Genomic DNA, 19,043 nt, shown 5'->3' with positions numbered 1-19,043 from the left:
TTTTACAAAAGGCTTGTTTATGGTACCTATACCATTTCTTGTCTTCCTCTTGCTTATTTTACATTTGAGAAAAACTCTACTTCACTTGAGAAAGTAAGTAGAACATTTTGACCTCCTATGTTCCAACTAGTTTCTCTCAACATTTTCAAATTCCATTCCACTTGAGTTCATTCCCAATTGAGGTGTTTCAAATCCCTTTCAAATAAATTCTTTTTTCAAATGACAATCCTTGCACATCTTATGCACATCACTGATTTACCACATTGTATCCCCTCATCCTCCAATTCTTGATCAAATGGATGATCATTTGATACTTTCAAATGGACTCCCTTCAACTGAACCCTAGACTCAGGGAGTATTTCAAACCACTCCAAATTGACCTCTTTTTTTAGAACAACTTATTTTTCCTCATACCTATCTCACTCCCCCATTCTTTTCCATCAACACCTTGACCTCTTGAATTGATTTTATGCCACCATATTCACCATTGGTGTTGTATCTGTACTTCCATCACTACCCCTCTAAACCTTGGATCTATCTCTTTCCATCATTTGTTTGCCACAAACAAAGTGATAACAAATTTTCCTTTTAATGCATATCACTCTCACTCTCCATTTCTATCTCTATGTCTCAACCTCCATCAACATTACCTCCTCAACATCATGCACATGGATGATGTGCATCTCTCTCTCATTGTTCATTTTTGTTTGGCAAGAATGGAGCCGGCCAATTTGTGTTTGCATTCAAAATTCGGCCAGCACTATCTCCCCTTTTTCTTCTTATACAAGCCATGCCTCCCACCTACCCCAATCCATAAATGGGCAGCCTCCCAACCAACTCAATCAATGAGGAGGCTACCTCCCAACCAACTCAATCAATGAGGAGGCAGCCAACCCACCCCCTCTCCCTCTATATAAAGGGGCTTGGCAGCCCACTCCCTCCTCACTTGCTCTCATTTCCCACTCTCCACTCCTCTCCACTCCTCTCCTTTGCCTCATTTCTTTTCACTCCCTACTATTTCCTCCACTCCCTCACACTCTCCTCCTCCACTTCCCCACGAAAATGGTGCTCCCCTTGCTCCCATGGCCGGCCATAGCCATGGCAAGCCACCAAGATGAAGCTCTCCCCTCCCTCAAGCTCATCCTCACCATGAGAGCCTCCCTCTCCTTCTTCTCCCTAACCTTAGATGGTTTAATCTCCTCTTCTTCTCCCTCCATTGCTAAGATTGGATCTTGATGCAGGTGCATGTTGGTCCAAGCATGGAGAAGGTTGAGCTATCCTCAGATCTGAAGTTCTTGAGCAAAGTTCGTCCAAAACCTTGCAGTAATTTCTGTTTCTTGCTGTTTCAGATTCTGGTACGATCTTGTAAAATCCGCCAAATCTCGTGTGCAGATCCAAATCGAGTGGTTCAAAGTTCTGCAGATAGGTACTGAAAATATCTACAACTTGGCGTTGATCTCATCCTCAAATTCGTTACGGATTTTGCATGATAAATAAAGTTCTACAAACATGCAGAATCATTGTTTGTTAGATTTCTTCCGTTTTACAAAACCTTTTTGAGCAAACTCAATTTTGGGTGAAAGCCCTCTCCCGTACCTTCATTTTGGAGTTGGGTTCACTTCAAATGACCTATTGGAATTGAAATGGTTCACAGATCAAGATCTGGTCAGATCTGACTTTGTCGAATTAAATCAGGAGCTTGGAAACGAATTTTTGAATGAAACCAGTTGGGTAAGAACCACCTTTACAATACCTTTCAGATGCAGCTGACCTCATATTTTTATGAGTTGTGTACGATTTGTGGTGAATTAAACTTATTCTGTGTGTTCTGCAGACATGGCTGTTAGCTTTTAATTCATCAAAAATCCATTTTTGAACCTAATTGAGTGATTCCACTTCTGTAGGATTGCTGAATGTTTTCTTAATCATCTCAAACAAGTTTCAAACCTTTATCTATTCTGCAACTCCATAGTTAAAGCAAATGGTGAAAACATGCAGTGAACTTGTAAATCCATTTGTGAGAGTTTCAGAAATATTTTGAACCCAAATCCAATTGCGTGTGAATCTCTGTTTAATTACCTTTCAAATGCCAGTGGCCTCATATTTTTAGGATGTTTCTACGATTTATGGCTTACAGATCTTGTTTTCTGTACAGTCAGATTCAAAGAAATTCCTAAAATTGTAGGTTTGATATTTTTAGGTGATTCCAATTGGGTTAGTCTTGTATTAGTACTAGCTATCTAGGAAAAATATTATTAGTCTCTGTTCATACATATTTGTTGCTGTTAGTAATGTTTATGTGTGACATGCATTGTTGAAGCAAAACTTTTCGGTTTATTTAAAACCCTTGACCAACTCTTTTATTAGAAATGGGCAACCTTTGTTTTATGTTTGCAAAACAAAATCTCTGCAATTTAACATTAGCTCTTTTGTTTTGCTTAAATTTTCAAATGATGTGGTATATGGTTTGCTTCCTATTTTTGTATAGTGATTAAGTGAGCAAATTAAATTAGGAAAACTGTTTTCTACTTTTCCAAAAGTGTTTGAAAATGTTTTGTGAAAGTATTTGATGTCAAACTAATGCTCTTGTCCTCTTTATGATGTTATCTACCAGGGGTACTTAGCTTGTGCCATGGTGATACCGAGAGAGGCAATTGCTAAGTTGTGATACTCTCATACCTTTACTAGGTAAATAAAATGGTTTCTCTTTAAGTTGTTTGTGGTATCTATAAGTCCTTTGTATGTTATACCTTGGCTGCATGGTTAGTTGTTGATTGTTGTATGTTTGTTTGTTGGTGCAATGTGATTGATTGTGTTCTTTTATATTTTCCGGCGATAGATGCGAACAATTCCGGAGAAGAAGAACAAGTGGAATCGGATGAGAAGATTTTATTTATATTGTTGGGATTGTTATATTGATGGAGTTGAAGAAGTACAGGGACAAATAAGCCAAGGCAAGCCATCTTTTGATCTCTGATCCGGTGTCTAGTTGGATGTCATTTGTTGATGTTCAAAGCACCTTCATTCTATGTGTGTTATTATCTCCATTTATGTCATATATGTGTGATTGCAAGTGGGGTACTCCCTAGTGGTGATGCTCCACTATTGTCCTTGTGTTATGGGATGGATGGTAACATGGCCGTGCTATTCCACTTGGTGATCTTGTATGCTCAACTTGAGCATGTTCCATCTCAAGATATTAACTTACACCACACCCACCCCCTTTGTAGTATAGAGGTATCAATGTCATGATCTTGGTGTATTCTCAACTTGAGAGGAGTATGCCGTGTACCATCTTGGAGAATATGTTGGATAGTGACACTCCACTATCTAAGTTGTGTAATTAGCACCACAAATCTGAGAGTATATTTCTCCTTGTGTTGTCATAATACATGCTTACCTTAAGCAAGTATGATCCACTCCACTACCCCTTTATACCTCATCTATGGCGGGATGACTCTCATCTCGGCCGTAGTGCAATACTAGTTCAACTCATGAAACTATAGGTTGGGAACCCCTCAAGGTTTTCCTTGTTGTAAATGTTTATGAAAACCTTGGGTGAGGCAATCTTACCCAAGCGTATGGTTTATGAAAGGAAAGGATCTTGACAAAGATGGTTGGAAAGAGGAAATGTGTGTGTGACTTGGGTTTTTGAGAAAAACGACACATGGTTCTCTGTATTCGCCCGGAACAATTAACCCGCGCAACCACACTACTCCAACGTGGGCACGGGGCTTAGCTTGACGTTTGTTCTTCTTAGCATGAGGCACCGCACAACTATACAAAGTGCAGTTACCCCGAGTCCGGGTTGTCGTAGTTGGAGACAATCGTATAACGGGAGGCCTTCGGGGCTGACCCGTCCGGAAGACACTATGGGTCTCCTGGCTTGGCGGTGGAGCCACGCTCAAAGGGAGGTGAGCTGCCACGGTGCCGGGGAGGTACATACTCCATAGGGTAGGACCTCTTGCTAAGTTGAATAGGCGAAAGGCTTCGACTGATTATCCGAGACTCGCATACTTTCGTATGACGAACCGGGGATGATCCCGGCGGATTTATCAGATCTTGTGGGGAAAGTGCGCACACTCTGCAGAGTTAAAACTATTCGAATAGCCGCGTCCGCGGTCATGGACGGTTGGGATGGCCGTTACCGAGCTGTGTCGAGTTTTGGTTTAGAAAATGATTTCCAAAGGAAATGTGTGTGTTGGATGTACCGGAAGGGTACGGAAAGGCTGGTGCTGACCATATGGAGATGGTCGAGGAAAATGAAACAAAATTGGGTGACCCTTCCTAGTGTTTCATGTAGAGGGACTCTTCTTCAATAAAGATATAGAGATGTCGTAGTTTATCTTTGAAGTATCTTCTTCAACAAAGATATAGAGATGTCATAGGACTTTCCTAGTATCCCCATCAATTGAGATGGCGGTATGCTACCTCTTCTTTAACAAAGGTATAGAGATGTAATAGGACTCCCTTAGTGTCCCCATCACTCGAGATGCCGGGATGCTATATCCACAAGAGAAACTATTTCTCTTCCACATGCTATATCCACAAGAGAAACTATTTCTCTTCCACATGCTACATCCACGAGAGAAACTATTTTTCCTCTCTTGCCTTCTCTAGTTAGAATTTTTATCACCTTCTTGATGGTTTGCGAGTACAATTCCAAATGTACTCACGGCTTTGTCCCTGGCTATTTACTTGGCCAGACTTGAAGGAGTTCGACAGATGAAGAAGGAGTTGACGACGTCTATGCGGGCTAGGAACGTCTCCCCAGTCAGTTGCCTGTAGGGTTATGGCAGATGACTTGGGTACTGCGCTGCTGAAGTGATGATGCTACTCTGATGTTTAGTCAGGCCCTTCGAGGCTATTATGTAAGTATTGGTCATGTGACCATGTTGTAATTTTCTTATTCCGCTTTGTAATGGATGGTGTAATTTGATATCAGTTCGGTTATGTGTTCACGGCGCACTGATCATGGGATCGTGAACTGTATACATAACAGGGTATTTCGGACAGCTAGTCCGGGGTCCCCACAGAGCTGGTATCAGAGCCATCCTGACTGTAGGAGACCTTAGTTAGCATGGACGTTAGTTAGGAAACAAGTACTTGGACAAAACTATTTACAAAACAAATTGTTTCTTTAGTCGGAAGTATAGCTTCTACTCCTCTTATTTATTCAAAGCTTCTAAAATTCTTGCCTCTCCGCTTTATAAAAAGGTTTGAAAATTCTTACTCTATTGTCTCAGCCAATTCAACCTACATATTGGACGATGTCCCCAACTCAGACTGGAGACTCGAACTCGAAGATGGCTCAATCCCTCAGGAAGACTCATATATCTCCAACTGCAGCTATTGAAGATTGGATGCCGACGTAGCCGTGTGCTTGTTGGGATGATAACATCATGTCTTTGGTTGTCACCAAAGTCTTTCAAGGAGCTGACCTTCTTCCTCCGTGGACCTGCACTTTTTGCAGTCATCTGGGATCAAGTCCTCAGTTCTTGACTAGTAATTTTTAGGCCAGCTACAAGAAGTTGACGATTTCGGGAGTACCTCAACAACTACCTCTTCGAAGACCTCACGTCCCCGGGATGTTGAGCAAGAAGACTACGCAGTTTTCTCCTCCGCCTCAACATAGAAGACCGAACACCAGGCCTGCTTCGCAACCAACTGCCCCGAAAATCCATGTTGGAGTCCATAAGAGCAAAATGAAGATGGCAACATATGTGACCAGCCCCCAAACCAATAGGATGGATAGGACAAACTCAATCGCTTTGATTGAGCTACCCCCACGCATTAGGCATTCCATGGGTACTTAGGTTACCATGCCTGGTTTGATGATTGCTTGTAGTTCCCTTGTGTGCTGCCTTGAGTGTCTTTTGTTTGTTTGTTGTGTGTATAATTGTCTTGGCTTTTCGGTCTGAAAAACACCCTTAGTGTGATAAACTAGCTTAGAAAGCCTCCCAAAGATGTTTTCACCCTCACCTACCTCGCCGATGCTTTGCTAACTGCTAGTTAGTTGGATAAGTTAACGAAAAGCTCTAACTCTACCCCCGTTAGCAGTTGTTTTTCAAACATCAGGAAAACTAACCCAAACCCCCATCTACGCTAACTTCCTTCAATATCAGCTGGAGCATCTCGACTACGCCAAGAAAGAAGAAGCCCTACCTTCAAGAATGACTGCACCTCTGCGAGAAGACATACTAATTTGGACTAACCTTGGAGCATAATCGCGCTAACCTCGAGGATATTTTCTTGAAAACTACCCTCTAACACACCGTCTAACAAGTTGAGTGAACAATAGCGTCAAAGCCAAGCTACATCACATGGTTCGTCTGGTCCTCATCAAGTGAAGGCTCCTGAAGATACCTCAAGACTCAAGACTTTAGGCGTAGTTTACCCGCTAACTTCTTAGTTGCTACTGAAGTCAGCACCGACCCTCAAGCTGAAGATTGTCTTCGACGACCCCTGTTGCTGCTTCATATGGGTACCAACCAGGCGTTTCATCAACTTATTAACTCACGGCGCGTCCCCTATGGTTTAGTTAACACCGTGAGTGCCTCTTGAAGTTGCGGTCTGCACGTCGCCCCTGAAGATTCTTCAACTGAGTACGGAAGATCGATGACTCCTTCAGAAGCCCCCGACAGGACCGCAAGGCAGAAGCTCTAAGATTTTCCGAAAGCCCGATGAAAAATCTTAAGGGTGGAAGTCTTCCACTAAAAGTTGGAGCTAACCCTAACATTTTTAAACCTTTCTAACACATCGTTGGAAATGTGGGATGCACTAACCCCTCTTGAAGCCGTGGACTACTCAACGCCCGCTGAAGATGTTCAACTCCAAAGATCAAGGGCTTCTCCAAAAAGCGCCCGACAAGACCCGTGGCCGAAGCTTACAGTTTTTAACGCCCCCTCCCCGATGAACAATTTTAAGGATGGAAGACTTCGTCTTCCACTAAATTTAAGCTAACTCTAAAAAGTTTTCAACCCTGCTCAAGCACCATTGGGTGCACTAACTCTCCCACAATCATGAACCCCGCTAGGATCATTAAGAAGGTATAGATCCAACATCTGCACGGAGTCGTCAGCCTCTTCATGAAGCTCGCCATCGTCAGAAATCCATCATGTCTCTCACAAGCTGAAGTTGCGACCCTCTCCACACAAAGGCATGTCTACATAAAAATGGAGTCTAATTTTCGTTAAACTTTACAACCCCTCCAGTTCTACGCTCAGTAATCTCGGGACGAGATTATTTTAAGGGTGGAAGATCTGTAACACCCCAACTTTTGCAACCTTGATTAATTGTCCATATTTCAAAAATTAGGGGGAACAAAAACTTTTTCTATAGACCAATTTAGATGAGTTGCCTTGATTTGTTTGTTGTGATGAATTGCTTTGATCTGCCACTAGATATATTGTCTTGATTTCTTGTTGAGTTCTGTGTTGAGTACCTCAAAGAACAACACCTCTAGTGGTCAGACATACAACTCACCTAATAAAACACATGTGTGACTTAGGTAAAATTGTTTTCCTTTTTACTACATCAAACTCTTCTCCTGATGGCAACATGAGTGTGCCATCTTGATATTCCTATTTGTGTTAGTCCAGCTCAAACCATCCTTGAATCCAAAATTTGGGATCATCTACCCTCATCACATCCTTCTCTTATGCCCACTCATCATAGGTTGATTCTGAAGCCAAGTCAACAATCTGTTTTGGCAAGCTTATAAGTTCCAGACTTTGGCAGTTGATATCTAAGCAACCACCACTGTTATTGTTGACCTCAATGCATGGATCTCATCTATGCAACATCCTCTTCAACCTCCACGTCTTGCATGTCTCAGTCAATCCTTGCAGCTCATATATTCAACTTGATCTTGTACCCTATCCAATGTTTTACCTCAAGATCACTTCCTTCACTTTTACCTCTTGTTTTTATTCAAGTTTAATCTTCACAAAACCAAGATTGGGAATGATGGGTACATTTTGAGGCCACCATCTACCCTTGAGAACACTCCTCCCTAAATTAGTTTCTTTCTCAAAAACCCTATTGATTTTCCTTCTCTAGTTTTGATCACAAAACTACTTCTAGTTTTATAAAATCTTTTCAGGATATTTCTTCAAAGAAAACAAAGAACTGAAATGGGTTTTGTTTTTCATCCCATTTCTACCAAGTACTGATTTCTAAAACATTATTTTCTATTTTGTTTTCCATTTTACAAAAGGCTTGTTTATGGTACCTATACCATTTCTTGTCTTCCTCTTGCTTATTTTACATTTGAGAAAAACTCTACTTCACTTGAGAAAGTAAGTAGAACATTTTGACCTCCTATGTTCCAACTAGTTTCTCTCAACATTTTCAAATTCCATTCCACTTGAGTTCATTCCCAATTGAGGTGTTTCAAATCCCTTTCAAATAAATTCTTTTTTTTTCAAATGACAATCCTTGCACATCTTATGCACATCACTGATTTACCACATTGTATCCCCTCATCCTCCAATTCTTGATCAAATGGATGATCATTTGATACTTTCAAATGGACTCCCTTCAACTGAACCCTAGACTCAGGGAGTATTTCAAACCACTCCAAATTGACCTCTTTTTTTAGAACAACTTATTTTTCCTCATACCTATCTCACTCCCCCATTCTTTTCCATCAACACCTTGACCTCTTGAATTGATTTTATGCCACCATATTCACCATTGGTGTTGTATCTGTACTTCCATCACTACCCCTCTAAACCTTGGATCTATCTCTTTCCATCATTTGTTTGCCACAAACAAAGTGATAACAAATTTTCCTTTTAATGCATATCACTCTCACTCTCCATTTCTATCTCTATGTCTCAACCTCCATCAACATTACCTCCTCAACATCATGCACATGGATGATGTGCATCTCTCTCTCATTGTTCATTTTTGTTTGGCAAGAATGGAGCCGGCCAATTTGTGTTTGCATTCAAAATTCGGCCAGCACTATCTCCCCTTTTTCTTCTTATACAAGCCATGCCTCCCACCTACCCCAATCCATAAATGGGCAGCCTCCCAACCAACTCAATCAATGAGGAGGCTACCTCCCAACCAACTCAATCAATGAGGAGGCAGCCAACCCACCCCCTCTCCCTCTATATAAAGGGGCTTGGCAGCCCACTCCCTCCTCACTTGCTCTCATTTCCCACTCTCCACTCCTCTCCACTCCTCTCCTTTGCCTCATTTCTTTTCACTCCCTACTATTTCCTCCACTCCCTCACACTCTCCTCCTCCACTTCCCCACGAAAATGGTGCTCCCCTTGCTCCCATGGCCGGCCATAGCCATGGCAAGCCACCAAGATGAAGCTCTCCCCCTCCCTCAAGCTCATCCTCACCATGAGAGCCTCCCTCTCCTTCTTCTCCCTAACCTTAGATGGTTTAATCTCCTCTTCTTCTCCCTCCATTGCTAAGATTGGATCTTGATGCAGGTGCATGTTGGTCCAAGCATGGAGAAGGTTGAGCTATCCTCAGATCTGAAGTTCTTGAGCAAAGTTCGTCCAAAACCTTGCAGTAATTTCTGTTTCTTGCTGTTTCAGATTCTGGTACGATCTTGTAAAATCCGCCAAATCTCGTGTGCAGATCCAAATCGAGTGGTTCAAAGTTCTGCAGATAGGTACTGAAAATATCTACAACTTGGCGTTGATCTCATCCTCAAATTCGTTACGGATTTTGCATGATAAATAAAGTTCTACAAACATGCAGAATCATTGTTTGTTAGATTTCTTCCGTTTTACAAAACCTTTTTGAGCAAACTCAATTTTGGGTGAAAGCCCTCTCCCGTACCTTCATTTTGGAGTTGGGTTCACTTCAAATGACCTATTGGAATTGAAATGGTTCACAGATCAAGATCTGGTCAGATCTGACTTTGTCGAATTAAATCAGGAGCTTGGAAACGAATTTTTGAATGAAACCAGTTGGGTAAGAACCACCTTTACAATACCTTTCAGATGCAGCTGACCTCATATTTTTATGAGTTGTGTACGATTTGTGGTGAATTAAACTTATTCTGTGTGTTCTGCAGACATGGCTGTTAGCTTTTAATTCATCAAAAATCCATTTTTGAACCTAATTGAGTGATTCCACTTCTGTAGGATTGCTGAATGTTTTCTTAATCATCTCAAACAAGTTTCAAACCTTTATCTATTCTGCAACTCCATAGTTAAAGCAAATGGTGAAAACATGCAGTGAACTTGTAAATCCATTTGTGAGAGTTTCAGAAATATTTTGAACCCAAATCCAATTGCGTGTGAATCTCTGTTTAATTACCTTTCAAATGCCAGTGGCCTCATATTTTTAGGATGTTTCTACGATTTATGGCTTACAGATCTTGTTTTCTGTACAGTCAGATTCAAAGAAATTCCTAAAATTGTAGGTTTGATATTTTTAGGTGATTCCAATTGGGTTAGTCTTGTATTAGTACTAGCTATCTAGGAAAAATATTATTAGTCTCTGTTCATACATATTTGTTGCTGTTAGTAATGTTTATGTGTGACATGCATTGTTGAAGCAAAACTTTTCGGTTTATTTAAAACCCTTGACCAACTCTTTTATTAGAAATGGGCAACCTTTGTTTTATGTTTGCAAAACAAAATCTCTGCAATTTAACATTAGCTCTTTTGTTTTGCTTAAATTTTCAAATGATGTGGTATATGGTTTGCTTCCTATTTTTGTATAGTGATTAAGTGAGCAAATTAAATTAGGAAAACTGTTTTCTACTTTTCCAAAAGTGTTTGAAAATGTTTTGTGAAAGTATTTGATGTCAAACTAATGCTCTTGTCCTCTTTATGATGTTATCTACCAGGGGTACTTAGCTTGTGCCATGGTGATACCGAGAGAGGCAATTGCTAAGTTGTGATACTCTCATACCTTTACTAGGTAAATAAAATGGTTTCTCTTTAAGTTGTTTGTGGTATCTATAAGTCCTTTGTATGTTATACCTTGGCTGCATGGTTAGTTGTTGATTGTTGTATGTTTGTTTGTTGGTGCAATGTGATTGATTGTGTTCTTTTATATTTTCCGGCGATAGATGCGAACAATTCCGGAGAAGAAGAACAAGTGGAATCGGATGAGAAGATTTTATTTATATTGTTGGGATTGTTATATTGATGGAGTTGAAGAAGTACAGGGACAAATAAGCCAAGGCAAGCCATCTTTTGATCTCTGATCCGGTGTCTAGTTGGATGTCATTTGTTGATGTTCAAAGCACCTTCATTCTATGTGTGTTATTATCTCCATTTATGTCATATATGTGTGATTGCAAGTGGGGTACTCCCTAGTGGTGATGCTCCACTATTGTCCTTGTGTTATGGGATGGATGGTAACATGGCCGTGCTATTCCACTTGGTGATCTTGTATGCTCAACTTGAGCATGTTCCATCTCAAGATATTAACTTACACCACACCCACCCCCTTTGTAGTATAGAGGTATCAATGTCATGATCTTGGTGTATTCTCAACTTGAGAGGAGTATGCCGTGTACCATCTTGGAGAATATGTTGGATAGTGACACTCCACTATCTAAGTTGTGTAATTAGCACCACAAATCTGAGAGTATATTTCTCCTTGTGTTGTCATAATACATGCTTACCTTAAGCAAGTATGATCCACTCCACTACCCCTTTATACCTCATCTATGGCGGGATGACTCTCATCTCGGCCGTAGTGCAATACTAGTTCAACTCATGAAACTATAGGTTGGGAACCCCTCAAGGTTTTCCTTGTTGTAAATGTTTATGAAAACCTTGGGTGAGGCAATCTTACCCAAGCGTATGGTTTATGAAAGGAAAGGATCTTGACAAAGATGGTTGGAAAGAGGAAATGTGTGTGTGACTTGGGTTTTTGAGAAAAACGACACATGGTTCTCTGTATTCGCCCGGAACAATTAACCCGCGCAACCACACTACTCCAACGTGGGCACGGGGCTTAGCTTGACGTTTGTTCTTCTTAGCATGAGGCACCGCACAACTATACAAGGGTACGGTTACCCCCGAGTCCGGGTTGTCGTAGTTGGAGACAATCGTATAACGGGAGGCCTTCGGGGCTGACCCGTCCGGAAGACACTATGGGTCTCCTGGCTTGGCGGTGGAGCCACGCTCAAAGGGAGGTGAGCTGCCACGGTGCCGGGGAGGTACATACTCCATAGGGTAGGACCTCTTGCTAAGTTGAATAGGCGAAAGGCTTCGACTGATTATCCGAGACTCGCATACTTTCGTATGACGAACCGGGGATGATCCCGGCGGATTTATCAGATCTTGTGGGGAAAGTGCGCACACTCTGCAGAGTTAAAACTATTCGAATAGCCGCGTCCGCGGTCATGGACGGTTGGGATGGCCGTTACCGAGCTGTGTCGAGTTTTGGTTTAGAAAATGATTTCCAAAGGAAATGTGTGTGTTGGATGTACCGGAAGGGTACGGAAAGGCTGGTGCTGACCATATGGAGATGGTCGAGGAAAATGAAACAAAATTGGGTGACCCTTCCTAGTGTTTCATGTAGAGGGACTCTTCTTCAATAAAGATATAGAGATGTCGTAGTTTATCTTTGAAGTATCTTCTTCAACAAAGATATAGAGATGTCATAGGACTTTCCTAGTATCCCCATCAATTGAGATGGCGGTATGCTACCTCTTCTTTAACAAAGGTATAGAGATGTAATAGGACTCCCTTAGTGTCCCCATCACTCGAGATGCCGGGATGCTATATCCACAAGAGAAACTATTTCTCTTCCACATGCTATATCCACAAGAGAAACTATTTCTCTTCCACATGCTACATCCACGAGAGAAACTATTTTTCCTCTCTTGCCTTCTCTAGTTAGAATTTTTATCACCTTCTTGATGGTTTGCGAGTACAATTCCAAATGTACTCACGGCTTTGTCCCTGGCTATTTACTTGGCCAGACTTGAAGGAGTTCGACAGATGAAGAAGGAGTTGACGACGTCTATGCGGGCTAGGAACGTCTCCCCAGTCAGTTGCCTGTAGGGTTATGGCAGATGACTTGGGTACTGCGCTGCTGAAGTGATGATGCTACTCTGATGTTTAGTCAGGCCCTTCGAGGCTATTATGTAAGTATTGGTCATGTGACCATGTTGTAATTTTCTTATTCCGCTTTGTAATGGATGGTGTAATTTGATATCAGTTCGGTTATGTGTTCACGGCGCACTGATCATGGGATCGTGAACTGTATACATAACAGGGAATTTCGGACAGCTAGTCCGGGGTCCCCACACCTGCCCCCTTTGAGAAACGTCGAGAACGATGCTGGTTCGTGGGTCCCACATGTCATCCTCTCTGAATGGTAAATGTTGAGGCCACGGCTGCAAGATACGTCCCACATGTCAGCCTGACTGTTGAATAAACGTTTCCTTTCTCGAATTTATATTTGACCCCTGATTTCTGGCTACTTTGCCGTTTCTTTCGATCCCCTGCATGTCTGCTACTCCACCGAAAAACAGACCGGCATGTATTCATCACAATACTGGTAGCTAATTTAGGAAAAATGTGTTCATCACGGGATTCAAACAAAGATCTTCATCTCTGCTAAATTTTGATTTCACCAAAAACCGAACAGCGTGTGTTCATGACTTTAAGTTCACAAACACTATGGTTTCTCTATAAAATAAGGTCACCATCCGTTCCTTTATTGAAGGCATTTGCGAAAAGTGTCTTTGGCTAATGGGCACCAGTGCTCCTGCTGTTTTCAAAAAAATCAAATATCATACATATTTGTTTCAAAAAAATCTGAAAATGAATGTAGACATAATAAATAAAGTAACCTACAAGCGTGTAAAATTTTAATATGACATTCTTTATATTGTAGACTACACAAAAAAGACAAAATCTGTTGAAATTTGGAGATTTGAAATATGCATACCCAGATCCACACGTTTGTTACTTTTGTGTAGCCCGGAATTTTTTTGTATTTGAAACTGAAATTTTGCACGTTTATGGGACAATTCATTAGCTACTCCATGATTTTTTTTCTAATTTTTTGAACAAATAAATATATTTTTTATTTTTTCTATAATAGCAGGAGCACTGGTGCCCAAGAGCACCAAATCTCTTAATAGGCATTTGCGCCTAATAGCGTGAGCTTAGCTAATTTTTGAAGAAAAAAAAAAGTCCATTGTGGTATTCAGGACAAAGATCTTCATGTCTGCTACTGCACCAAACAACAAACCAGCATGTATTCATCACAATACGGGTAGCTAATTTGTGAAAAATATGTTCAGCACGGGATTCAAACAAAGACTTCATCTCTGCAAAATTTTGATTCAGCAAAAACCGAACAGCGAATGTTCATGAGGTTAAGTTCACGAACACTATGTTTTCTCTATAAAATAAGGTCACCATCTGTCTCTTATTTCTCAAGGAAAAACAGGTGGAAGTGTTGGGACGAACCACATGGGTGCTTCGGCTCTATGTTCAATCTTCTCTTTTTTGTACTGCAATCTTGAGCCTATGGCAGGACCTCCATTGACGTGCATTCTGCACCAATTTGGCCTTGGACGTATCCATGTATCACGGGTGCGATTGTGGGTAGCAAAGACACAGTCAGGTTTGAACAATTGGAAATCTGGTTCTGCAGCCTCTGCGTCGATTGGCGGGGGTAGCATGAAAATTGGGTGATTGAGTCCAAGAAATAAAGAACGCCCCTTCAAATTGTTCAATCTTTCCCACCTTGCCTCTTCTACAGGGTCCAAGGTATGGGCAGATCTCAAGAAAACGTAGCACCGTACCAAAGGATAAGACCTCAGCTTGTTACCCATATGTAATATTGAAGGACCGAGGATGGGCCGATAACCTTTAACCTGAATCCACGCGAGATCAGATTCACCAGTAATGGACTCTGCTCTCATTGGTGCCAGGAACCAAGTGCGCTGGTCAGAAAATCCAAGAAATACATCTTCATCTTCATAATTATGATTATCACCATCATCATCTAATTCTTCATCATCTAATTCTTCATCATCGAATTCGTCTTCTTCTAATTCTTCTTCTTCTTCTAATTCTTCTTCATCAGCATCATTATCTTCATCGGCACCTCCATCGCCTTGAGCCACATTTGCTTCATCATCTTCCATGACAGCATCTCCCTCGATTTGAGCAAAAATTGCAGCCACTTCTGCTTCTTCATCTTCAATGACAGGGGCGTCAATGAGACGCGGGGCTGCATGTGTCCCTGCAATGCACAAAGATCAACCACAATGCAGCAAGTAGGAACTACATTGAAAATTATCTCTTCTCTTCTATCTTCTAGTTTCTACTACTATAAGGCACCAGTTTTTAACAAGACATGTAGCAGCAATTCCAACTGTTGGTGTCCAAAATCTAACGGTTGGGATTAGAGGTATTCGCGTGAAAAAAATACCACACCAGTGTCCACTGTTTCTAGAACCGTCATGTTTCCATTGTGAAGAAAAATCAGAGCAGTCTCACACCGATATCACACGTCCCACTTGATAGTGATTAAGAAAGGTTCCAAATTTTTGTTCATATTTATAAACTGTATGCTCACACTTATTTTGATGGTATAACCAAATTATTAGTTGTATTGAAAGTTTGAACAACATTTAGAACGCAACTTTTATACATCAGTATTGTGAATCGTAATTGGTCCAACATGTGCAGCATGCCATTTACTAGTTAAGACATAAAACAAAGACTCACCACAGGTATATGGTTCCCAAACCAGAACATCTCCATACGGATATGTAACTGCGTATACACGATGTAGGTGTGAACTTGTACCATATCCAGGAATGCCCATGGCATCGACATAGCTGTTTCTATCAAAGAATTCAGGGTTTCTCAGGATATTCCACTCCTTTTCTAGGGGCGCTTGTAGGATAGCGATCAATTCGTCAAATACAACGATTACCTCGTAATGCCATGGCCCTGCTAGATCATCTTTGTACGGCCTCTTGACGATCCGTACTTTGAGCAGTTCCAAACTTTTATCTATTTTGTATTTGAACAGGAATGGTGGGCTGCCATGCCACCATTCACTAGTAGGGCCCAAAGAAATTCCTGCATCTTGCAGAGATGGAAGAGGTCTAATAGTATCTGATATGTATATGTTGCGGATCGTCAAGTGCCCGTCCTGCTGGACAAATGCCACCCAGTCGCCGTTACAACCCACCCAGTGCATGGGTCCATGTCCATCCAGTTCCTCCTTGGTATGGATAAATGCTGGAACTGTTGGCTTGTCTAATGGCATCAGCAACGCGTGAATGCCCTGCAAATAGGATTTGTTTCAAAATTGTCTATGCATGCAAGGTATTCGACAGAATGAAGAGCGGATTGTGCAGAACTGAAGCACATATGTAATAGATAAATAAAGCAATTCCGAAGAGTACATGTGCATAGTGAAGGCAGCAAACCTTACAGTACTCCCAAATCAGGTGATGATGTTGAGTCTAAATTCATGCATGATGTTTGGCAATAAGAAAAGTTGATTGAAAAAACACAAGCTGAAACGAGATGAGTAAATAAATAAATACTCTTACAGTATTGTCGCGGTCGTCTGGCCATGTCTCGGGGTCGCAGTGGAGCAGGCTTGGTAAACCGAACGGAACCTTATGCGCTCCGCGGATGGCATGCCGCATGCCGATCATGCCTCGAGCGAGGCGACCAGTGCTGAGGATATCCGCCCGCTCGGCTATGTTCTCCACCAGTGGATAGTGGAGGTTGCCCCACCCCATGGACTGGTGGTAGCAATCAGGAATCTCCTCAACCTTACGCTTCTGCTTCATTGGAGTCGGTAATCTAATGCAAGGGAGAGAGGGGTGAACGGGAGAAAGAGACATAAGAGGGTTTTTTTTTGGAGAAGATGCAGTAGTAGTACTACGATACTAGGAGGTGGAGATGCGGGGCATGTTTCCGGGGGAGAGGAACCACTATTTCCCTTTAAAAAAATAACAGCACTTGCGCATTAGAACTTGGGGCGGGGATATAGCGGTAAGAGGTATTGACCAACTTTCCCTCACCTTAACCCCACGTGGTTGTGAACCCGAGATAATTCTTTTTGATGAACCCGATATACTTATTATAGTACTAAAATAGTACAAGTATATACCTTGTACTCCTATATACTAACATTACTATTTTAAGGACTTTTGTTCCATGAGCAACAACTTCCCCCACTCCGCTCATCCGAAATCCTAGCCCCTCCAACTTCAAGGACCAATCAACATAGCTATGGCCTTCTAATTTGGCTCAAGTCGCCGCACACATAGTCCTCCCGCCGACAAGGAATAGGAGCATCAGCCCTTTCGTCGCTTGTTGTTATACATAATCATATATAGTACCATATATATTTCAAATTTCCATATCAAAAAATAGTTCAAATCTGAATTTTAACATCTCAAGCTAAACCCTCGCTTGCTCTTAAACATAAGCATACCATAGTTCTACTTTTGTCTTCACCGAACAACAGAACACAATGTGTTCATCACAACATAGCCAACCGGAGTACCTAGTAATGTAACTAGAGAAGTGAACCTATAGTTGATCAAGCCTTCAACTTTAACACAATAATACCCCCACATTATGTGTTGAGGAGCCACACCAATATATTTAAGAGTACCATCATGTAGACCACAAATGCATCAATGAAGAGAGGGGTATACTTATAGACCACCTCTTTACAAAACAGTTGTAATTAGTAGACCACAATTGCCTCGTTCATTAGCTATGAAATTACATACTATCAGTAGCTACAATGGCTGCAGGCCCTGTTTCAGAATTAAACATCACACTTGTTCCAATCCGGGGCGTTGGCGAAGTTTGGGATGAACCAAAGCGGTGTCTTTACCAGGTACCTATCTTTTTTTGTTTTGCATGTTTTCTCCAAGGCGTTGGTTTGGAAACCAACGGCGCAATCTTCACGATTCAGACTGAATTGGCATATTTCAGGCAGCTGCGAATTGCGAAGCCATGCTTCATTCGGCAAGGTGTACACACAATTTCTTCTCGTCAGACATCCTGGGACAACATCTGCACCGCCTAATGGCAGCATAATCGGATAGTTCACTCCAAGGAAAAGAGAATATTCTCCAAGGTCATCAATCTTTTCCCATGGAATACCTTCATTTAACTTACTAGTGTCCTTCGTGAACACCAGGCAACCAAACCCAGAAGCATAGTTGCCAACAGTGCGACCATGATGAACACGACGATCAGAAGCAGTATGGCAAACTTTACAGGAATATTCCCTTTCATCAGCAATGCCCAGTGTATGGATCAGAAGAAGTCTAGAACCATCTATAGATCTTGCTAACCACCACATGCCATAATCGACCTCGTGATCATGGCCAAGAGCATCATCAAGTGCACACCGCCATTCAAACACAATGGGCGGTGGCTCTACGATCAGCGGAGGACCTGCTTGAAAACGAAATTACTGTTAAGAAGGGTATGTTTGGTTTGCACAAATCTGAAAACGTAAGAATTGGGAAAACGCATTAGGATTCAGATGGGATGATATAATGGCATTTCCATTCAATAATACAGCATATTGGTGTATTTGAGTACATCACATGGGAAACCAAAGGATTCATTTCAAGAAGTTCAAGTAGAGGTCAAAATCCAACATAATTCAATCTGAGAATAAAACTCCTAATTATACAATCCTCAAATTTTTCTATGGTCATCATCTCGAATAAAAAGTCTAAATACCAATGAAATTTCATCCGAAGCAAATATGCCCCAAGCCTCCAAGTCAGATCAGTCAGGTTCGAAAATTAATAAGTTTGTGCATTAAAATTATCTTTACAGCCATCAATAATGAAGCTCATCATACACTACGTCCGGAGGAAAATTACCAGCTTGCTGAGGATTCCATGCGTCAACAGTGCCAGTATGAGTTGTGGCAAACACAAGCCCATTGTGGAGAATTGCATCGCTGTAATTGTAAAAGATGTGGGACTTGGGCTCTGTAAGAACTGTCCATCCAGAATCTTCGCCGCAAAGGAGGGCAACTCTGATGTCAAAAACAGCAACAAGAGAGAAATTTTTGTACCC

The 19,043-nt window shown here is 41.5% G+C and overlaps 1 protein-coding gene across 16 annotated transcripts; it reads left to right on the top strand.

The window, feature by feature from the left end:
• Positions 1-228: 228 nt before the first annotated feature.
• Positions 229-13,166, top strand: LOC127310401 (uncharacterized). 16 transcript variants are annotated; one of them, XR_011744175.1, is made up of 10 exons: positions 229-1,268; positions 1,350-1,426; positions 1,655-1,731; positions 2,615-2,688; positions 2,840-2,954; positions 4,707-9,637; positions 9,866-9,942; positions 10,826-10,899; positions 11,051-11,165; positions 12,920-13,166. XR_011744175.1 is itself a non-coding variant. In XM_051341098.2 (5 exons), exons 1-5 carry the CDS (start codon positions 9,457-9,459, stop codon positions 12,940-12,942), a joined length of 315 nt encoding a protein of 104 aa, XP_051197058.1. In that variant the 5' UTR covers positions 8,637-9,456; the 3' UTR covers positions 12,943-13,166. The 16 variants fall into 16 exon arrangements, 2 of the variants coding, with proteins under 2 accessions (XP_051197058.1, XP_051197043.1); XR_011744158.1 differs by lacking the exon at positions 2,615-2,688 and having other exon boundaries at positions 396-1,304; positions 1,393-1,426; positions 4,707-9,479; positions 9,561-9,637; XR_011744156.1 differs by lacking the exon at positions 2,615-2,688 and having other exon boundaries at positions 396-1,304; positions 1,393-1,426; positions 4,707-9,515; positions 9,604-9,637.
• Positions 13,167-19,043: the final 5,877 nt, after the last annotated feature.

Source organism: Lolium perenne, chromosome 1 (genome assembly GCF_019359855.2).
Source record: "Lolium perenne isolate Kyuss_39 chromosome 1, Kyuss_2.0, whole genome shotgun sequence".
Lineage (NCBI taxonomy): Eukaryota > Viridiplantae > Streptophyta > Magnoliopsida > Poales > Poaceae > Lolium > Lolium perenne.
Note: the sequence above shows the minus strand (reverse complement) of the source record. Positions and strands in the feature narration are given on the sequence as shown.

Excerpts from the sequence above, each read along its gene's own strand:
- LOC127310401 (XM_051341083.2), top strand. The coding sequence starts at position 9,447 with ATGCAGGTGCATGTTGGTCCAAGCATGGAGAAGGTTGAGCTATCCTCA. Across the intron at positions 9,516-9,603 it reads ATCTGAAGTTCTTGAGCAAA|ATCCAAATCGAGTGGTTCAA; the intron begins GTTCGTCCAAAA and ends TCTCGTGTGCAG. Across the intron at positions 9,638-9,865 it reads GTTCAAAGTTCTGCAGATAG|ATCAAGATCTGGTCAGATCT; the intron begins GTACTGAAAATA and ends AATGGTTCACAG.